The 18,892-nt window shown below is 44.5% G+C and overlaps 1 protein-coding gene across 8 annotated transcripts in view; it reads right to left on the reverse strand.

Annotated features, from left to right (window-relative positions):
* rab11fip3 (RAB11 family interacting protein 3 (class II)) overlaps positions 1–18,892 on the reverse strand; it is a 93,449-nt gene that overhangs the window by 36,324 nt on the left and 38,233 nt on the right. For 6 of the 8 annotated variants that reach the window (XM_086000939.1, XM_086000945.1, XM_086000936.1 and 3 more), the window contains exons 2-3: positions 10,458–10,554; positions 1,463–1,554 (exon numbers count right to left, since the gene is read on the reverse strand). In XM_086000939.1, coding sequence (XP_085857065.1) covers positions 1,463–1,554; positions 10,458–10,554 — 189 coding nt within the window. Of the gene's footprint in view, positions 1–1,462; positions 1,555–5,605; positions 5,728–8,769; positions 8,920–10,457; positions 10,555–18,892 lie in introns of those variants that run through there. The other 2 variants (XM_086000942.1, XM_086000938.1) reach the window with 2 other exon arrangements.

The following is an 18,892-nucleotide window of genomic DNA, read 5'->3' on the forward strand; positions in this document are numbered from 1 at the left end:
TTGTGTCACTGCTGGTCTGCACAGAATCCCCTTCCCCCCTCCCCAAAACATCGAGAAATCTACGAGCTACTGACTACTATATTCTGCTGCACAGTCACTGCCAAATCCACCCTGCAAAAGAAAATCTCAACATCAACTGTCAAAAGCAACATCAGTTAGGGACTCAATCGGTAGGAATTACTAAATAATGTGGCAGGGTCCGAGTCAGAGGACCAATGAGAAAGTATACTACAGGTCACACATTTAAACATGTATTTCAATAACTTACTGCAATTTCAAAAAAAACAGTAAAGGATCGAAGTGACCATTTCTCAAGTGGGCAGAGCTGGGAGGCACAGTCTCTAAACTCCCTTCTGCCCTTGGAGAGCGCAGTGGCTCTAATTTATGCCACCTACTCAAACTGACACTGCTGTACCTGTGCCCCACATAAACCAGCCACAGAACATCGATGCCAGTGTGTGCGCATTGTCACCTGGCCATAGGAGGTTTGTGGCCTCCTCACTGCCAACCATTAGAGCTAATAGATGAAGCAGAGTGCACGTGTAGAATGGAGGAATGAGCTCAAGTCTGGAACAAGCCCCGGTTTGTCTTTTCTTCTCAAAACAATTCCTTGGTCTGGGAAGGATTCCAGATCGAGTCTACAAACAAAGACTTGCGGCCACTGGATGAGTAGACAGAATGCCAACTTGCCTGACTGAATGAAGAAAAGCTACGCCACAAGGCAGTTGAGACAGGGTCCGTGCACCCTGCTATACAGGAAGTCACATCCTATAGGCATGGCTTGAAAATGGGGCACCCTAGATTTATCAATCTCTGCGCATGGGACTGGAAGTGAAACCAGTTTAAAAGAACAGCAGCATACCTCCGAGGAGGGGTTAAAACTGATCATTTCTAATCCGCACAGATCGCCTGAAAAGCAAAAATCAATTGCTAGATGGTCATATTTGCCAATATAAAAGTAGGGCATACTGATGGTGATGGAATTTAACAGATAAAATGTAAAGTATTACATCTGGATCAAAAAAAGGATATAAGCATACAGAACTGAATGAGCAAAAAGGTAGAGCTGGGAGTAGTAGATACATCACTTCCAATATCCAGACAATGTGGGGAAGCAATTAAAGCTAATAGAATGCTGGGATGTAGCCAGAATAGTAGAGCACAGGTACCAGTTGCAGCACCACCACTGCCCAGCCAAGGTACTAAAAAAGGGGGAGAATTTGGCTCTTTTGACCCAATCCTGGTGCAGATGGCAAACTCGCAACCTTCTGACCCAAGTGAGAGAGAGTGAGCCAAACTGACAAGAGATGAGACAACTCATTAAAAGAGATCAAACCTGGAACTTTGTTGGTCTGTGTAGTCAGTTCGAGAAGTAGTCCAGTTACTAACTGAAACACCAGGGAACATTTAAAAAAAATACAAGACTGAAGCTGAGATTTTGCTGCACCAATCATGTACTTGCCTCAAAGCAGGTGAAGTCCTCAAACCCATCCGTGCAGGGCAGCACATCCTCCTCATTCCCAAATCCAGCATCATAGTTCTGACTGTCAGAATCTGCAGGAACATAAGTACAAGCATTAATCCTCTAGTTTCATCACACAGCAGGGTAGATGTATGCCTCATCCTGGTGCACAGTCTTTCTCATTCACACACACACAAAATTTGATAGTTTGATGTCTGTTTGAGCCATAAGAAAAGGCCAATAACTTTACAGGTATTAGAAGTCGGGGTATCTGCAGATATAGGGTCAGCTTCCACATGTAAAATGGACAACACCCACCTCTCAACTGCTCCACGACCAGTTATTATTAGACTGCTTGTCTGACGTCCAATCATTGATGGGCCACAATTACCTCCAGCTAACACTGGGAAGACTGAAGCCATCATCCGTGACCTTGTCACAAACTCTGTACCCTTGCCAACAATTCCATCCTCCTCTCCGGCCATCCAGCTGAACCAGACTATTTGCAACCTCAGCACCCTATTTGACCCTGCATTGAGCTTCCGTCTACTTCCACCTCCGCAACATCACCCATCCGTGCGCCTACCTCAGCCCATCTGCTGCTGAAACCCTCATCCCATTCTTCGGTCACCTGCAGACTCTACTATTCCACTGCTCTCTTGGCCGGCCTCCCATCCTTCACCTTTAACTCATCCAAAACTCTGCATCATGTATCCTACCCGGCACCAAGTCATGATCACCCATCACTCTAAGCTGCATTGGCATCCGATCCACCAACCCCTCAAGTTTTAAATTCTCATCCTTGCATTTAAATTCCTTCATGGCCTTGCTCTCAATTGCTGTAACCTCCTCGGACCCTACACAACCCCACTCCCCGGTCCTCTGACTCTGGCCTCCTGTGCACCCCCTCGCTCCTTTCACTCCACTATTGGCAGCCGTGCCTATGCCCCAAGCTTTACAATTCTCTCCCTAAACTCCTCAATCTTTCAACCTCAAGATCTTCCTTAAACCCAAATCTTTGATTGAGCTTTTGATGTTTCCTTCTTTGGCTCAGCATCCATTTTTTATTATTATACCTCTAAACGTCTAGGGAGGTTTTTCTATGTTAAAGGAACTATACATAACTGCAAGCCATCACTGTTGTTGTATAGAGCACAGAGTAAAGAACATTGGTTAGGTCACAATTGAAATACTGGCATGTTGTATTGTGTACCCAAGATAAAAAGGACATTAAAGCCATAGTGTGTGTACAGTATAGATTCACAAGGATGTCATCAGGGATTGGAAGCTATAGTTAGGTGGGGAGCCTGGAGATACTAGTATGACTTCCACAGGAACAGACGGTTAAGAGGAAATTTAAGACATCTTAAAAATTATGAACGGTTTTGATAGCGTGAAGAGGTAGACTATTTCCTCTGGTTGGGGATGAGGGGTATCAATTTAAAATTAGTAACAGTGAGGAGAAAGGTTAGGAGGCATTTCTCCACACAAGAGGGCTGTTGGGGCACAGAATGCTTTGCCACAGAGAGTGGCTGAGGCAGTGACCATTGCATCTTGAGAAAATGTTATATTTTAAGCAAAGGGCTATATGGGGAGAGATGAGGGCATTGGGATTAGTTTTGGATTGCTCTAGCAAAGAGCTGGCACGGACACGATGGACTGATTGGCCTCTGCCCAATCACCATTTGGCAGGTGTCAGTGCTTTTGAGAGTGGGGGGGGGCACTCTCTCTCCATTTGGTTCTCAAAACAGTAGGAGTAGCAGTGTCCCCGGCAGCAGGATTCGGAGTTCTAGCACTGTTTAATTGCCTCAGTGCAATTCTATAATCATTAAGATACAGGCGAATATGGATTTTAATTTTTTAATAAAAAGGCCTATTGTCACTAAATTGGGCAAAGATGTCAACACAAATCAGGTCACTATAGGAAGAAATGAGCTCCGTAAATAACAGCATAATTGTGTAGCGAACCAGTCAGGGAACGATGAAAAAAATGAATTCAGACAGAGGAAACTACTGAACTGGAACAAAAACAGCTGGAAAAAAAATTCAGCCACAAAGGAGTAAAAATAATCTGACTGCTGGAAGCCTCATGTGACCAGTTTCCTCAAGTTCCAAAATGGATCCTTCCCCCAGCCAATGATGTCCCTCGCCTTATAAACACACAAAATAAACCCCCAAAATAGTCCCACCCTCTGGTGCAGAAGCAAATGACAATGTGCCAAAAAAAGTAGTGTTTGAAGGCTGAGATTCACTGACTGCTCGAGAGGGAAGGTGGTAAGTGCACAGTACTCCCGCTCGTGGCAATGCTCAAAATTATGTTCCAGATCACAAGGGGCATGGGTCTGCTTATGGAAGCTGCAATTCATTTAACAGTTGAAAGAATCTGAACCACAATCAGCGGAGGAGAGATTTAAGAAGCTTAATCTAGAGAAAAGCCAGCCAAGAGAAAACTCATCGAGTTATGTGAAAGTCAACAGCACAAGGTAAACCTGGAATATTTCAATGCAAGGCAGAAAAATATAACCAAAGGATATTGATTTTAAATTTCCAACAAGTAAATTTAAGGGAATGCACTTCACTACAAATTCAGATTCTAATAACTGGAGAAGTACCCTTATTCTTTACAAAGCTCACAAAAATCGCTAAATGAGAAGCAATCAAGTATCAGTTTGCCTTAGTTGGTAGCACTACCATCCGAGTCAGAAGGTTGTGGGTTCAAGCCCCACTCCAGGACTTGAGCACTTATTCTTGGCCAACACTTCAGTGCGGCAGGAAGGGATCACCCTTTGGACGATGCATTTAAATTGATGCCCTGTCTGCTTCCACCAAATGCTTCAAGTAAGTGTTAACAATCCATTGAAGCTGGGCAGACAGTTCTCCCAGTGTGCTGACCAACATTCTTCCCTTAACCAGAAGCAGGCTAACGGACGATTAAATTCATGGCTGTTTGTGGGACTTTGCTGAACAATGACTCCATTTCTAAGTAATTGATTATACCTGTATATGAAACGCTTTGGGACACTTCGGAGAAATGTGATATGAGAAACGTGATATGGCACTGTACAAGTTCCTCCTTTTACCGTATGCCAACATGGTCAACTTGTGAACCAATCCAATCCCATGGTTCCGAAAGTAATTCTCGTAGCCAACATTTCTGTAGCCTTCACCTAGGATGTGGCATCTAATCCAAGGGACTGGACTCTCGTGGTTGAACTGGACATCCGGGGCACCACAAGAGCTATTAATCACTTAAGCTATCCCCAGGGGCATAGCTGCAGCATTAGAACCTTGTGCTGTATCAAATCAAAAGACCCACAAAGAATATCAGTGAAGTTTCATGCACAGCATAGTGCCAGCAGTGGAAAGGTCAGGATTGTTCCCTGGAATGCAATCCTTGCACAGTAACCATTACTTATGAAAGGAAACATTAGATATCAGGAACCATGGCTTGTTCACTGGTTAACTCAGTACAATTTATCCAAGAGTCTCTAAGCCCTCAGAAACCACCAGGTTGAGGAGACACCTGTCCGTGTTAACTGTGTGCAGCTTCACTCAGTAGTACTATCTAGTATTTGGGGAATAAAAGTATTGGGGGAGGGGAGGGAGAGATACTGGGAGTTACAAACCATGCGACGGATTATGAATGGATGGAGATGGGGGATTTCTTTTTAAAAAGCAGGATAAGCTGCAGGTGAATGATTTCATCCATAAATTTTGCCAATTTAGTTTGGAAACAGCACGACAACTAATTTAACTCCGTTATGTGCCCCTGCACTTTGAGCAGCATTCTCCTTTAAATAAAAAAAACTTGCTCAGCATACTTGGGCGAGAGTGGGGTGGGGAGGGAAGCTGGAATTAATACAATTACAATGCCAGTTTAGAAGGTTTGACACCACTACCCTCTTGGCCCCTACTTCCCCCCACAAGAGACACGCTGCACTTTCACAGGCACTATAATAGACTAGAATTTGTTCTGCCCTCGGCTATGCCAAACTATCAGTGCATGCAACAGTCTGAGTGACAGCCTTGCAATGCCTCCCACAGTGCACACTGCTTTGATATTCAAAACACAGACTAGCTTCTTAATAAGGGCAACTACATGCACAGTGAAGTAACATTACTTTTAAACCACGTGCAACATACCATCATGGGCGCAGTAACAGATTTCCATTCCAATCTTTTGGTATTTCACCAACCTCCCGGTTACAGCGCCTGAGCAAAGGCATTCAGAATCCTTGTAGCTGGATATCAACAATGTGCAGGGCAGCATTCTCAACTTGTGGGTCAAGACCTATCAATCCTCTCACTTCATCTATAAACAAGGCGAGCAGGGGGGGGGGGTGGGGGGGGGGGAGGGGGGGAAAAGAGACACTGAATGCAGGGGGAGGGGTCAGAGAATATCCAGCGATGGGTATCATGTTACTGCCACCCTTTGTACAGAGCTTTTAGAAGTAAAACTTGATCCAGGATTGCAATTTGTGTCTTGTCCCTATCTATATTAAACACACCCAAAATGAAGTAGCTCTGCATTATGTAATCTTACACCCCAACTCATTAGCTCCTTCCCGCCCCCTCAATACTCCAATTGCACCTCAACCCATTCCCAAACCTCATCTTCTAGATAATACAAATCACATACTATACAGATTTACACTGACTCGTACCCCTCAATTGGGGAGAGCTACCACTTTTCACCAAGTGAACACATTTAATCAGACTGGCGTGCAAATAGGCCAATATTCCAAGTGCCTTACACTAAAAACATGATGCTTTTATAGCACTGCGACGCTATCGACTCCCAACGCAAGAGTTTCATGCAATCACCTGCTTACAGCTGGCAATACTGGTACAATTGTTGGTACTCTGACTCTCCTCGTTGGACCTGTATACACAATGCAGCATGTCAATGCACTTAAGACTTAAAAAGCACGACACCGGCGCGACGACCACTCTCACATTCGCAGAGCGGAAATTATCACACTGGCCGCAACCAGGTTTCATTTGTCAGATCAACCCAAGTGAGGGAATGGGAGTTCCGTGCCTCACTGCTTTTGTACGATGCCCAAGAGAACGATGATTCCCGTGTCACTCAAGTTCTGCAATTTCCATAAATGCCATTCCCATCACACTTGAACATCTTACTAATACAGGTAGACTACCCTTTATCCGAACTTCCGAAAACCGAAACCCTCTAAAAACCGAAGGCTTTTTCGTTCAGCGTAAGTTGTGCGCGTGGACCCCCGCCGGCCCCGACCCCCGCCCCCCACCGTAAGTCGGCGGGGGTCCGGGCCGCCGGGGGGGGGGGGGGGGGGGGGGGGGTCGGCCGCACGACTCCCCATCCGAAATTCTCCGAAAACCGGCTGGTCCCGAGGTTTTCGGATAAAGGACAGTCTACCTGTAGTAAAGTTAGGGATAACCAGCAGAGAGGAGCAGTAGGGTACCAAAACAAAGGAAAAATTGACACACCAACCACCACCACCCCCCCCCCCCCCCCCCAAAACCCAGAATAGTGTCAATGATGTTACAAATTCTATATGCTGCATTTTCACATAGCATGGGTCTTAGCCCCTCCCTCCCACACACAAATTCCCAGGCCAACTTACCCCACCTGGGCCAACAAACAGTACTGAGCACCAAGGGAGAAATGGCAACACCCATCACTGCATCAATGTCCCTCAGCAAAGGCCGCAGTTTGTATTGTTAAGATGGTCACTGCAGTGGAACATTTCGTAGTTTTTATTTTTATTTATTTATTTAATTTTTATTTATTTATTTATAATACCAGCAGATCCCAAAAGGGTTACGGTTCATTTCATATTGCACTTGCCGCTGAAAGGATCAACACAACCATTGTGATCCAACTCATTTGAAGTAAGGGGCAGATAAATTCCTGACTGTAGGGAAGAGGCATTGACTGGCTGACACTACAGGGAGATGACCTGAATAGTTACAGCAACTTAAAATGTTTCCCTAAACAAGTGACCAGTAAGGGTTGCACTAATATTTGAAATTGGGTGGTCTTTGTAAACAGAAGCAGCAAAATAGTAGCTTTCCCCCTGGTATCGCAGTCCAATTTCCAAATGGATCCAGCAGACACTGCACACCACAGGACACCTTTTAATTGGGTTGGGTTCCAACGGTCAGTTTATATCATGGGATGCAAACAACTTCACAAGAACTGCACATTCAGTTCCAAGCAGCGTTCACAAACTTAGCCAGTTTCCCTGGGACCTTCAGTATGGTCAAGGTTGGGGCAGGAATAGGTAAAAGTGTATTTCTGGCCTGAAAAGGAGAGTTCAATGCATCACAACTTAAAATGGTGCCGCCACTTGCTTTGCCACAGCCTGCACTTTTTACCTGGGGCACCCAGTAGAGCCAATCCTTCTGGAGCATGTGTTTGCCTGGGTGCCACTATCAAGTCTGGTACCTTACTGGGAATCCTGCCTGGTGATTCTATGTATACTACACTTACACTGTGTCAAATGTATCATTTGGAGGCTCACCCCAGTGTCCTGGCCAATATTTATCCCTCAACCAACATCACTAAAAACAAATTATCTGGTCATTTATCACATTGCTGTTTGTGGGACCTTATTGTGCGCAAATTGGCTGCTGCGTTTCCTACATTACAACAGTGACTACACTTGAAAAACAACTTTGTTGGCTGTGCAGCGCTTTGAGACATCTGGTGGTCGTGAAAGGAGTCTTTCTTGCTTGCCTTATGTACCACACAACCATCAACTGGTGAAAAGTTGCACCAGAAAGTTCAAATAAATTAGAGGCAGCAGTATTTAGATGCGAAGCATGGCCTCCTCATAACTGCAAAATGGGCAGTCAGCTGAAACACTTGTGAAAACACAGGTATTTGTTGGAGGCGACTATTTTCTACCCTAGGTACCTTGTGCTTTCAGGACAATGACCCCGATGCAAGATATTTCACTGGACAGATCAGATAAGTCAGTCGGTTGAGCACTGAGCTCAGGGCCAGAAGATCTTGGGACTCAAATCCTAGCTCAGCTTTTCTAAAACAGATAGAATTAATATCTTAGCGTAGGAAGTGGGAGAAAGAGACTCGCAGTGTTTGCCATACTGTTGTAATGTTTCCTGGTTATTCAGCAATAAAACATGGATCAATGCTGCATCCAAAGGGTATCTGTACAGCTAAAATCCCTCAGGATGCTTCCTGAGACTCTAAAGGGAGGAATTGGAGAACATTTAACTCGATGACAGGAAAGTTTAGGTTTTACTCATTTAATTGGTTTCTCAGCATCAAGACCCACTCCCTGCAATCTGGAGCGACACCTTACTTGTACAACATCTGGTATTGTAGCACAGCCCAGGAGTCAAGCAGAAACCTTGCTTCCTGTATTCAGCTCACTGAGCGATGACATGAGCTCTCATGAGCTCCTGGACGTCAGATAGCAGAAGAATCAACATTCATCAAGCTGTAGTTTAGGCTATAAAGTAAGAACGGATTGATTAGAAGTAACAGATTAGCAATGGCAAGATACAATGCAGCAGTATGCACCGTTTCTACTAACTTTTACCTCACACTCCCTCCTTGGATACAATAACATAACACTTCACTAACTCTACTACCTGGACTAACAGGTGTTCTATAATTTTAATACACAGGGATTGTAATGTCCCCAGAGCTGCCCAACACCACCTCCGCATGACCTGCAGTGGAGGAACACAAGAACTGGCGAGCAGGATTATAATCCTACGTATCCCCTGGATTTCAGAAGATCAAAAGGTGATTAAATGACTGTTATATATAAATTTGAACACAGCTATCCAAAAGGGAAGGTTTCCCAAAATACCTATCCATAGACAGTTAAGCAGAAGGTTAACTTTAATCAATGTCCATGGCTTTGCCATTAAAACATAAGATATTAAGTCTGTCTAGACTCCAACTGACTCAATTGACCATCCACAGAAAAACAGTAAACAAGCTTGCAATTAGTATATAAACATATGAAGCATCCCATCTCATCGCAGTTGGTTTCAGAGTTTCTTGGAGATTTAAACGTGCAGCTCCGGCAGAATAACTATCAGCAGCCTCCCCTCCAACATTAAAAGCAGATAGGCCAAGATTCAAAACATGATGAAACTTCATCATTGCGAGCTTTCCCAGAGTTACAGGAATACATGATGTATGAATGCAAATTAGAGAGGCCAAAAACTGAGACAACTAAAACAAGTGAGTCGCCTGCCTGGGAAAGAAGATATTAAAATGGGGGCAGGTTGGAATTTGCACAGTATCCAGGAGGATGAAGTCACGTGTGACAGTTAAAACTAAAAACAAATTTATTCCAATGTTTTAAGACTAAAATCTTAATTTCTCCAGCACCAGTTAGCAAGGATGGCAATTGTTGCAAAGGCAAGAACACCCTCCCCCATCACCAACCTAAACATTTGCAAGTTTGATGTAAATTAACTGTGCTCAAATTATAAAAAGGGGTATTACTATCAGGTTACAGACCACCTCTTGTACATGTCTCAGCAGTGGCTTTTAAGCATATTCCAGTTATCTCGCACTAAAGGCAGAGGCTTCAATTTTAACCCAGCAGATTAAACAGGTTCACTCCCCAGTGATACAGGGCAGAGACTCTGTAGAGCACATTCACTGGCCAATATGGAGTTCAGCATTTCATTTATAGATACCAAGTTAGGATCTGTGTGTACACTGCTTGTGGAGATGGGATACCAAGGCTAAAAAAAACAGGTAATACTTTGTTAACCCCCAAGTAAGAGGGAATAGCCTTGAAGCAAACTGAGGGTTTGTGGGGTAGTGTGCATCATTAACAGTTAAAAATGAGTGAGAGATGTTTATAGTTAACTCATTTTATTCATTATACTGAATTCTTCCAGTTTGTTCCTGATTTAAACTGGTTATGTAGAGTCAACATATGAACAGAAGCATATAAAATGGAGCATTCCTGCAGCATGCAGTCTGCACAAACCCTGCAGGTTTACTTTGCACAATCTTTACCTCCATTATTCTTGATAGCAGCAATTCCACGACAGAAGTCGTCAAAGGCAATGACCCCAAGACCAGCAGGATCTAGGTACTTAGTCAACTCCTTCACCTGAAAAGACAAAGAGAATCACTATAATACAGAGAAATGATATTGGGTCAAAGGAGCAGGATAGTGAAACAGTTTGGGTAGAAATAAGGAATAATAAGGGGAAAAAAACCACTAGTGGGCGTAGTCTATAGGCCTCCGAACAGTTGCAACTCTGTTTGATGGAGTATTAATCAGGAAATAGTTGAGGCTTGTAATAAGGGAACAGCTATAATTATGGGGGATTTTAACTATCATATTAACTGGACAAATCAAATTGGCCAGAGTAGCCTTGAGGATGAGTTCATTGAGTGTATTAGGGATGGGTTTCTTGAGCAGTATGTAACTGAACCGACCAGGGGGCAAGCAACCTTAGATTTGGTCCTGTGTAACGAGACAGGATTAATTAAAAATGTCCTAGTAAAGGATCCCCTTGGAATGGGTGACCATAACATGGTTGAATTCCATATTCAAGTAGAGGGTGAGAAGGTTGGATCTCAAACAAGCGTGCTGAGCTTGAATAAAGGAGACTATGAAGGTATGAGAGCGGAATTGATTAGAGTGAACTGGGAAAATAGATTAAAAGGGTAAGACGGTACATGATCAGTGGGGTACATTAAGGAGTTATTTTACAACTTCCAAAAAATATATATTCCACTGAGGGAAAAAAGGGTGTAAAAGAAAAGATGCCATCCATGGCTAAGTAAAGTAATTAAGGATAGTATCCAACTAAAAACAAGGGCATATAAGGTAGCCAAATCTAGTAGGAGGATAGAAGATTGGGAAGTCTTTAAAAGACAGCAAAAAATAACAAAAAGATTGATTAAGAAAGGGAAGATAGATTATGAAAGTAAATTAGCAAAAAATATAAAAACGGATAGCAAAAGTTTCTATAGTTATATAAAAAGAAAAAAGGGTGGCTAAAGTAAATGTTGGTCCCTTAGAGGATGAGACTGGGAAATTAATGGTGGGAAACATGGAGATGGCAAAAACACGGAACAAATATTTTGTATCAGTCTTTACGGTAGAGGACACTAAGAATATCCCAACACTGGACAAACAGGGGGCTGTAGGGGGAGAGGAGCTAAATACGATTAAAATTACTAAGGAAATGGTACTTGGTAAAATAATGGGACTTAAGCCGGATAAATCCCCTGGACCTGATGGCTTACATCCTAGGGTCTTGAGGGAAGTGGCGGTAGGGATTGTGGATGCATTGGTAATAATTTTCCAAAACTCCCTGGACTCAGCAAAGGTCCCGGCAGATTGGAAAACTGCTAATGTAACACCCTTATTTAAAAAGGGTAGTAGGCAGAAGGCTGGAAACTATAGACCTGTTAGCCTAACATCTGTGGTTGGTCAAATTTTAGAGTCCATTATTAAGGAGACAGTAACAGGACATTTCGATAAACATAATTTAAATAGGACAAACTCAGCATGGTTTCATGAAGGGGAAGTCATGTTTGACAAATTTGCTTGAGTTCTTTGAGGAAGTAACATACAGGGTGGATAAAGGAGAACCAGTGGACGTACTGTATTTAGACTTCCAAAAGGCATTTGACAAGGTGCCACACAAGATTATTGCTCAAGATAAAATATCACGGGATTGGGGGTAATATTCTGGCGTGGGTGGAGAATTGGCTCTCTAACAGAAAGCAGAGAGTTGGGATAAATGGTTCATTCTCAGACTGGCAATCAGTAACTAGTGGTGTTCCGCAGGGGTCAGTGCTGGGTCCCCAACTCTTTACAATCTATATTAATGATTTGGAGGAGGGGACCGAGTGTAACATATCAAAGTTGGCAGATGATACAAAGATGGGAGGGAAAGTAGTGAGTGAGGAGGACATAAAAAACCTGCAAAGTGACAGACAGGCTAAGTAAGTGGGCAGAGATTTGGCAGATGGAATACAATACTGGAAAGTGTGAGGTTATGCACTTTGGCAGGAAAAATCATAGAGCAAGTTATTATCTTAATGGCAAGAAACTGGAAAGTACTGTAGTACAAAGGGATCTGGGGGTCCTGGTGCACGAAACTCAAAGTTAGTATGCAGGTGCAGCAAGTGATCAAGAAGGCCAATGAAATGTTGGCTTTTATTGCTAGGGGGATAGAATATAAAAACAGGGAGGTATTGCTGCAGTTGTACAAGGTATTGGTGAGACCGCACCTGGAATACTGCATACAGTTTTGGTGTCCATACTTAAGAAAAGACATACTTGCTCTCGAGTCAGTACAAAGAAGGTTCACTCGGTTAATCCCGGGGATGAGGGGGTGGTCATATGAGGAGAGGTTGAGTAGATTGGGACTCTACTCATTGGAGTTCAGAAGAATGAGAGGCGATCTTATAAGATTGTGAAGGGGCTTGATCGGGTGGATGCGGTGAGGATGTTCCCAATGAAGGGTGAAACTAGAACTAGGGGGCATAATCTTAAAATAAGGGGCTGCTCTTTCAAAACTGAGATGAGGAGAAACTTCTTCACTGAGGGTGGTAGGTTTGTGGAATTTGCTGCCCCAGAAAGCTGTGGAAGCTACATCATTAAATAAATTTAAAACAGAAATATAGTTTCCTAGAAGTAAAGGGAATTAAGGGTTACGGGGAGCGGGCAGGAAATTGGACATGAGTCTAGGTTCGGAATGGTCATGGCCTTGTGGGTAGTGGAGCGGGCCCAGGGGCCGTGTAGCCTGGTTCTGCTCCTACTTCTTGTGTTCTAATTCTGTGTTAGATTTCAGGAGATGGTTTTATTCCTGTTCCTGGCTGGGGTGGAGATCGCCTTTACAGAAGGCAAGTACTGTAGAAAATATAGGGATAGAGTGATCTCCTGGAAGAGTTTCGATCGCCTAGATGGGTCCGAGAGGAATTTCCCAGATTTTTTCTCCCAAATTGGCCATTGGGTTTTTAATCTGGTTTTTCACCTCTCCCGGGAGATCACATGGGTTCGGGTGGGATGGAGAGTGATAGAAGATTTGAGGTTAGGATCAGATCAGCCATGATCTTATTGAATGGTGGAGCAGGCTCGAGGGGCCGATTGGCCTACTCCTGCTCCTATTTCTTATGTTCTTATAACACTGGGGCATCAAGCAGCAACAGACCACGTAAAGATACTCAGCTCTGTCCCCACAACCAAATCAATAGCTGGCAATTGCACGCACACACAGCACAAACTCAGACTGCAATGCACAGAGCTAACAAGATACGATACAAGACTACAATTTGGATCCATTGAAGAATCATAGAAACTTACAGCACAGGAGGCTGCCATTCGGCCAGTTGTGCCAGTGCTGGCTCTTTGAAAGAGCAGTTGTGCTGAGTCCCACACCCCCGCTTTTGTCTGTAACCCTGTAAGTTTATTGTACAAGTATCTTAAAGTTCAGCATTACTTTGACAAACTCATTAGTACAAGCTCTGCTGGGACACCAAGATGAATTCCCACCAAGATGAATTCCAAACAAGATGGCTACACCGTTGCTTCACATCTAACCCACCAATATTAGTGAACCAATTCACAGCTCCACTTCCCCTGACCGAGCAATAGAATTTGGCAGAGTGAGCTCGCCATACAACAATCTACATGTTAACCAGGCACAAAGTCATATTATATTGTCTATGAAAACACCTGCAGGCTGCACCCTCCCATTCGAGGGAAACCCACTGGTATAACTCAGCCTTCTAGCTGAAGAGGACCACAAGGAAACCGTCTGTGTCCTACTGGACAATGCAACGTGCAAAGAAAAGTCAGACAAGAATTTCAACTACTAATTCCTGTCACACTGCCAATCTTGGCCTGTGGAGTATAAACAAGGCCGTTACCCTCGGAGGGCACTAACACACCGCATAGCAGCTATTTAGAGTGGCATGCCTCCACATCTAGCAAGGAATTCAGACAATGCTTTGGATATAAAAAAGTTAACTGCAGGTTAACTGGAAGTAAAGGGCCAGAGTATACATTTTCTATACGATAGTTGCAATATCTGTACTGAGTGCATCATGCGGATAGATGAAAGATATACAAAACAGCATCTACTCTGCACCTAAATAAGAATTTTAATCCACAATGGAAAATGCACAGTCTAGAAAGGGTTAACATAATATGGATTGCACCAAGAGAAAGGTTCAGAACAGATTCTTAATGATGTGAACAAGGGGGAAGATATGATGCCTTGTTGTATGCTGCTTAACTGAAAATTTGCACAAGTTTCAGAGATTAACACACATATGTGAAATGTACTGAGGTACTCAGGCACTCGAGTCATGCAGTATGTGTAGTTTTACACCATCACTGACCTACGCAACAGAATCTACATCAAATATTGATGACATGACAGATACTATAAAACAGGATAAATATCAGCTCTGTATCCAAGCAACAAGTAAACGTCCTTTGGAGAATACCAATGGTGCAATCGATAGCTCACATTTACACAGCACGCCATTACATCCCACTGGCTGGTGTGACGACAAGCCACCATCTTACACCCAAACACCACCCCGACCCAGTTCCTCTCCAAAAAATGACCCAGACCTCAATCTATCTTCCAATCCTGGTCATAACACTAGGCAGCCTGATGCTGGTATTTTCTCTCAATCCTCCATTCAGGGAGTCCTTACCCAAACCAGGACAGTGAGCGACACACTATACAGAGGCCAGACACTTGCTCAGAGAGGAAGGAAACGGTCACCTGGGCTATGCTGGCACACCTAGTAGTTGCTTACCTACCTTCCTCAAGCAAGAACAGTGCCGGATGCAGGTTATTAAAGAGAAAGCAGATTTGTTAAAAAAAAAACCAGAGTCGTCGTCTTCGGCAGTCCCTTGGAGCCGAGGATGACTTGCTTCCACATTAAAAATGTGAGTTCTCAGGTGACTGATGAGTCCAATGTGGGACCTACAGTCTCTGTCACAGGTGGGGCAGACAGTGGTTGAAGGGGCGGGTGGGTGGGGTGCTTGGGTTGATGTGCGCTCCTTGCGCTGCCTGCGCTTGCTCCCGGCGAAGAGACTCGAGGTGTTCGGCGCCTTCCCGGATGCTTCGCCTCCACTTTGTGCGGTCTTGGGCCAGGGATTCCCAGGTGTCGGTGGGGATGTTACACTTTTTCAAGGAGGCTTTGAGGGTGTCCTTGAAGTGTTTCCTCTGCCCACCTGGGGCTCTCTTGCTGTGCTGGAGTTCAGAGTAGAGCGCTTGTTTTGGGAGTCTCGTATCGGGCATGCGGACAATGTGACCCGTCCATCGGAGCTGATCGAGCGTGGTCACAGCTTCGATGCTGGGGATGTTGGCCTGAGCAAGAACACTGACGGTGCGCCAATCCTGCCAATGGATTTGCAGGATCTTGCAGAGGCAGCGCTGGTGGTACCTCTCCAGTGCTTTGAGGTGCCTGCTGTACATGGTCCATGTCTGAGGCATACAGCAGGGCGGGTATCACTGCTGCTGTGTAGGCCATGAGCTTAGTGCCGGGTTTGAGGTCCTGGTCTTCAAACACTCTCTTCCTCAGGCGACAGAAGACTGCACTGGCACACTGAAGGCGGTGTTGGACTTTGTTGTCGACGTCTGCCCTTGTTGACAGTAGGCTCCAGAGGTATGGAAAGTGGTCCACATTGTCCAAGGCCTTGTCGTGGATTTTGATAATCGGGGGGCAGTACTGTGTGGCAGGGGCAGGTTGGTAGAGTACCTTTGTCTTACGGATGTTTAGTGCAAGGCCTATGCTCTCATATGCTTTGGTGAAGGTGTTGACGATGGTTTGGAGTTCGACCTCAGTCACTCCTGCACTGACTTCTAAAAAAAAGTGGAGAGATAGAGGAACCCAAAGGCTTACATCTCAAACACGACTAAAGCACTTAGGTCTGCAGGAGCTGGAAAAATAGCACAAAACGGATTTGTGCTGTCCATCTTTGTCATATTGATGCATAGCAACACCAACCATACACTGTGCCTTTCCAGTTCTGATACATACACAGCACATGAACAAGTTTGCTCAGGATTTAGATCAGTTATGCAATTCGGAAGAAACGCAGTAAATCGAACCTAACAGTAAGAAATGCAAAGTATTAGACATGCGAGAAAACATGGGACCATCCAGTCTCAAGTTAAAAGGAATGCATACAACTTGATTACATAGCACTTTAACTTAAAAAATCTGTGGTGCTTCACAAATGAGATGGGGGGGAAAAAATAGGAATGGCTAAGGGAATGGATGTCAAACCTTGGAGGCAGGGATCAGGATTTTTTTTAATATAAAGTAGACAGATGCAAAGAAGCAAAATAGAAAAGAGAGTGCGAGCTTGAATCGGCTTGCGGAGTAGAGCGAAAAGAATGCCTGTGTGAACAGAAAGGGGAGAAAGAGACAGTGAAGCGAGTGTTTTGTCAGTTAAACAAACATATTTAGCAACAGATCGCCAATAAACTAGAATAACCTACAATTTCTCATGCAAAGACTCTACAATCTTTACCACAATCATCTGCCAAAAAGTGATAAAATGCTGGTTATAGGTTATAACAAAATGTAGTAAATAATAGATCTAAATTCTTGCACCATAGTTTTTAACATCACCTCAAACGATCAATGCTCCAGTGTTCATGATAATCCGCGGCGTACCCCAGGACCCCATCATTCTCCAACCCTGCCCTGACCCAGCTGACCGTACCTGGAAGCACGAGGTTATGTTTCACATGCTCATGACATCCAGCTCCACCTCACCAATGACCCCCACAGCTGCTGCCACCATCTTCAGCTGCCTATCAGACATCAAGACTTGGACGAGTCAAAGCTTCCTCCAATTTAGCCCCAGCAAACCCCAAGCCATCCACTTTGGCTCTCTCAAACAGATTAGAGTCTCTGGTCTCAAATCCATCTCCCTCCCTAGCTGCTGCCTCAATTCTAGCATTTCAGGGTGCAGGATCTTGGTGTAGTGCTCGCCCAGAGCTCACTTCCTGCCCAAGCCTGACCCATCACCAAGAGTGCATTCGCTCACCTCCATAATATCTCCAGCCACTGCCCCGACTCCTCCAAAATCCTAAATCAACACCTTTAATCGCCTCACTGCTAAGAATTCTCCAAAGCTCTTCACGCCAACCAACCATTCATGAACTGCAAGTCATCCAGAACTGGGCGGCCCATGTCCTCACCCACACGAAGGCCTTATCCCCCTTGCTCCCATCCTCATTGAGCTCCACTAGCTTCTCAAATCCCAGAGAGTTGATTTTAAAGATTCTGGCCCTCACATTCAAATCCCTGGATCCGATTCACCTACATGACGTCCTCCAGCCCGTCTGTATCGACCTCCCAGTTCTCCAACACTGACCCATTTCCTGCTCCATATATTGGCAGCCACTCCATCAGCCACTTTGTTCTCCCCTCCCCCCATCTTCAACTGGAACATTCTCCGTCAGCATCTCCAGCTTGCCACCTTCCTCTGTGCCCTCAAAAACCACTCAAGGCCTTTCATTTCAACCATTTTTTTCTCCATTCCTTCAACATTCCCCAGGGTTTGATACCCACTAAAGCACGGAGACATCTCTTCATACATAAGCGATGTAGAAATGTCAGTTATTGTTATATACTCAGCTGTTTTTAAGGCTGTTTGCTTTTGCTACTTTTCTAGGTTAGCTTATATAGTCAGGCTTTAATATACATAAAAGATCTGGGAACTATCGCACCATGAAAAGGTGAATTATTACATTTCTGAATGTATAAAGCAGGCCGTATCGACCTCGCCCACTGTGTAGTTGTACAAACTACCCAGTCAACTCCAGCAAGGGAAAGAATTACCCCGATATGCTGGTACCTGCTCATTACCCTGCGTTCAATGTTTTTCCACTCCGCTTGGATTAATTCCAGTTTGATTATTACTTGCTGCATGAAGCAGCAGTGAGCACCGTCAGTGGAAACTGTGATTCAACCGGACCAAGGACAACTTCAATCGCCGCTCTCTGATGTGGCAACTGGGGCCAATTGTCGTACCTCATTAATCCCAAGGCCCGGATATTTTTTTAAATTAATTCATGGGATGTGGTTGCCCTCAAGGTGGTGGTGAGCAGCCTTCTTGAACCGCCGCAGTCAGTGTGAAGATACTCAGTGCTGTTACGGAGGGAGTTCCAGGATTTTGACCCAGTGACGAGGAAGGAATGGCGATATATTTCCAAATCAGGATGGCGCGTGACTTGGAGGGGAAATTGGAGGTGATATGTTCCCATGTGCCTGTTGCCCTTCTAGGTAGTAGAGGTCGCGGGTTTGGGAGGTGGTACACACTGCAGCCACAGTACACCGGTGGTGGAGGGAGTGAATGTTTAAGGTGGTGGATGGGGTGCCACTCAAGCAGGCTGCTTTACCCTGGATGGTGTCGAGCTTCTTGTGTTGTTGTAGCTGCACTCATCCAG

This window comes from Somniosus microcephalus, chromosome 11 (genome assembly GCF_052327205.1).
Source record: "Somniosus microcephalus isolate GS21.2 chromosome 11, FLI_Smic_1.0, whole genome shotgun sequence".
NCBI classification, from domain to species: Eukaryota; Metazoa; Chordata; class Chondrichthyes; order Squaliformes; family Somniosidae; genus Somniosus; species Somniosus microcephalus.